General features: G+C 52.3%; 1 protein-coding gene across 1 annotated transcript in view; it reads left to right on the forward strand.

Moving 5' to 3' along the window:
* Window positions 1–2,146: 2,146 nt before the first annotated feature.
* SAMD11 (sterile alpha motif domain containing 11) overlaps window positions 2,147–3,228 on the forward strand; it is a gene marked incomplete at its 3' end in the record, with an annotated part of 13,505 nt that continues 12,423 nt past the window's right edge. Inside the window, 4 exon segments of the mRNA XM_010177943.2 lie at window positions 2,147–2,288; window positions 2,654–2,732; window positions 2,957–3,223; window positions 3,225–3,228. The exon segment at window positions 3,225–3,228 is cut by the window's right edge and continues 210 nt beyond it. Of these exon segments, the coding sequence (XP_010176245.2) occupies window positions 2,147–2,288; window positions 2,654–2,732; window positions 2,957–3,223; window positions 3,225–3,228 (492 nt within the window).

Raw genomic sequence — 3,228 nt, forward strand, 5'->3', positions numbered from 1 at the left:
CCAGGGAGGTGGTGGAGTCACCATCCCTGGAGTGGTTTAAGAGACAGGTAGGTGAAGTGCTCAGGGACATGGTTTAGTGGTGGACAGGTACAGTTGGACTCGATGATCTCAAAGGTCTTTTCCAACTGAATGATTCCATGATATAAATGCAGGATATTTTCTGCATATATAAAAGGCAAGGATGGCATGGCCACCGCTTGCCTGGCCATGGAATGGTTAAAAGCGACTTGATTTCCTAAATTGCTTCTTATAAAACGAACAGCACGTCTGCCAGGCTCGTCTCCCCATGATTACAGCTAATTACAATCGAACGGACACCTCCTAGCCCCCGTCATGCCGCTTTAATTGTCCGTTATTCATCTGCAGGCTGTCCGGGGTGGCAAAGCACTTGGCAGCCCAGCGACCGAGGCCTCGGCTAATTGTGAGGCCTCGGGGATTAGGGCAGGTGATTACACACTTCATGGTGTAATTACATAAGCATCGCTTGGCTGCTGCCCCGGCTCGGAGCCGAAGGTCACGCGCTGCGTTACCTGAGATTAATTGGAGCTGCCACTGAAGTGCGAGGTGCTGGCGGAGCGGTTATACGATTAGCATTAACATTTCAACAGCGCCGGATCGATCTGTGGCTCTCCTCCAGACACAGCGAGCTGTGCAATTAGTTTAGAGGAGAGCTAGGGGAGGAAGGAGGAGGGAAAGGAGAGATGGAGACAGGCAGGGGAAGGGGAGAAAGGGGAGTAGAGACAGACGGGAAGTGGGGGGAGGCAGAGACAAGGCAGGTGGGGTGAGGAGAAGGAGGGATTTTGGAGGGGAATCTCAGCCCGTTCTGTGCTGCGGGTCAGTGTGTGGCAGTGTTTTGTGGTGGCTGTTGTATAGAATAAGGCTAAAACTATAAAACTAAGATCTAGGGAATGGACAGGAATCTTTTCCTCACCCATCTCATCCCCAAAGAGTCCTTGTCTGTCTTTTCATGAGCCATGATGGTGATCCATCCCCAGCCATGTGGGATGGGGGCATGGATGGCTGGGATTCTCCCGTTATCCCACATCATCCTCCCCACTGAAAGGGGGAGCGTGGCTGTGCCTATGGTCTGTTTGTTGCAAAGTCACATGTGCCTTCTTGCTCCCTTTCTCTTGCCCTCCAGTGTCTCCTGAAGCAGATTTTATAGGGAGATATTGTAAAATGAAAATAAACGGCACAGCACTTGGCTTTGCCTCTGGATGCCCTGGTGAAGGTAATAATGTTGTAAGTGGCCATCAAAAGGAATTAAGAGACGTGCAGCCGGAAAGCAGAGATTTGCTTGCAGGCTCCCAGGGCAGATTTGACTAATGGAGGAGACCTTGGCTCTTACTCCCTTCCTGCCTTCTTTTTTTTTTTTTTTCCCTTCCTTTTTTTTTTATTCTTCTTATTTTCCTCCCCCCTTGCCACCAAGCAAGTGCTACCTGTCTTCTTGCTTCCAAGCACCGTCCTCTTCCCCACCCCTCAAACCTGCCTCTTCCAGCTTACTTGTCACCTTAGACCTGCTCTGCCCATTCTGACCAGCATCACACACCCCTTCTCCAGTCCAGCTCCTTTCCCCTGACCCCGTGGCACTTCCTGCTCGCATCCCTCTCCCCATCTCTCCTGTCTGTGTCTTTCTCTGACTCCCTTAACAGCTTTTCTCTCCAGAATTAAACATTCCTCCCATGTCCCAGCTAGTGATTTTTTGCAAGGCATCCCAGTGATGCCTTCAAATCTTCCCAGACCTGCTTTCCAGCTCCCAAAATACAGAGTGTCTTTTCAGTTATAAGGTAGTTTAGATAGAAAGCTGAGCTTGCTGAGGGGACAGACAGATGCAGCATCTTCAGCCTTTCCTTTGCTAGCCATGGGCAACCAAAACCCCTTTGAACAGCCCAGCTGAAAGGCCACAGAAGTGAACATACCAAGGTGGGAAGTATGTGGGACCTATGGAGCCCTGACTGCTTTCTTCCCCTTCTGGTTCTGCTCCTTTTATTTTCTGTCTCCATATTAAAAGTTTTGCATATGGGTGGATAGACATCTTCTACCTCAGAACAGCCTCTGGTGCAGAATGCAGGTCATCTGCAGAAAGGATGTTCTTCCTGAGCCAGGGTCCTCTGGGTGCTGTGGATGAAAACTCCAGGTTTTCAACATGGTTTTATTTTCTGATTTCTGCAGGGAGATATCCCACCCACCACCTCTGCTGTCACCCCAGAACGCGCCTCATATTGCCCTGGGGCCCCACTTGAGACCTCCTTTCCTCGGGGTGCCTTCGGCTCTGTGCCAGACACCAGGTGAGTGCCGAAGAAACGTTTGCAACCAGCCAGGGGAAGTGGGTAGAGCAAAGGTGTGAGCTGTGACAAACTGTCCCTCAGCCAAACAGCCCAGACACACTTTCTGTGTTTCCCTGCACTCTTGTGCTGACTTCACCCTTGTTTTGCAGTGATGGGAGCAGGTTTCTTTGGCTGCTCTCTCTTTTAATCCCCACCAGCCTTCCTGGTCCCGTGTTTCAGCAGCAGCCTGCAGTGCCATGGGAGTGAGGGAATAGGTGGGCTCTAGAACAGACAGCTCAGTTAGTCCTCTGGGGAGCTGGCCCTGAGTTAGCAAAGGGTCAATGCTGAGATTCATAACCCTGTGTTATTGTTCTCCCTCTACCCAGGTTACGGGTTCCTACAGCCAGCACAAGCAGAGATGTTTGCACGGCAGCAAGAGATGCTACGAAAGCAAAACCTGGCAAGGTAAGAGTGTAGAGAGTTAGCTGGCCAGGGCTTGGGTTGGATTTTTCCTTCCCTTTCGTAGCAGGGTAATGTGGGGTGCTGTGTTGGATGATCTGTGCACAGGACAGAGCGGTGTCCAAGGGGGACAGATGTGGAGGTGTCACCTTGATCCTGCAAGCTCTGAGTTAGCAAGTTACTCACAGAGCTCCCTCGCCAACATTCCCTCTCTACCTCTCCCCATTTAGGTTGGAGATGTCAGCCGAGATCATCCGCCAGAAGGAGCTGGAGAATCTCCACAGGCAAAGGCTACTGGCTGGTGACCCGCTGAGCCTACACCCCGGCTTGCCCCCGGACCACCCGGCCCTACGCAACGTGCATGACATCCCCGAGGGCCACCCGCTGCGGGAGGAGCTGTCCCGGAGGAACGCCATGCTGGTGCTGCGGCACAATAACACTCCCCTGCTCTCCCTCAACCCCAGCGTCCCCAGCAGTGCCACGCCGCCCAAGGAGCAGCCCC

This window comes from Antrostomus carolinensis, unplaced genomic scaffold (genome assembly GCF_000700745.2).
Source record: "Antrostomus carolinensis isolate BGI_N321 unplaced genomic scaffold, ASM70074v2 scaffold28381, whole genome shotgun sequence".
Classification (NCBI taxonomy): Eukaryota; Metazoa; Chordata; class Aves; order Caprimulgiformes; family Caprimulgidae; genus Antrostomus; species Antrostomus carolinensis.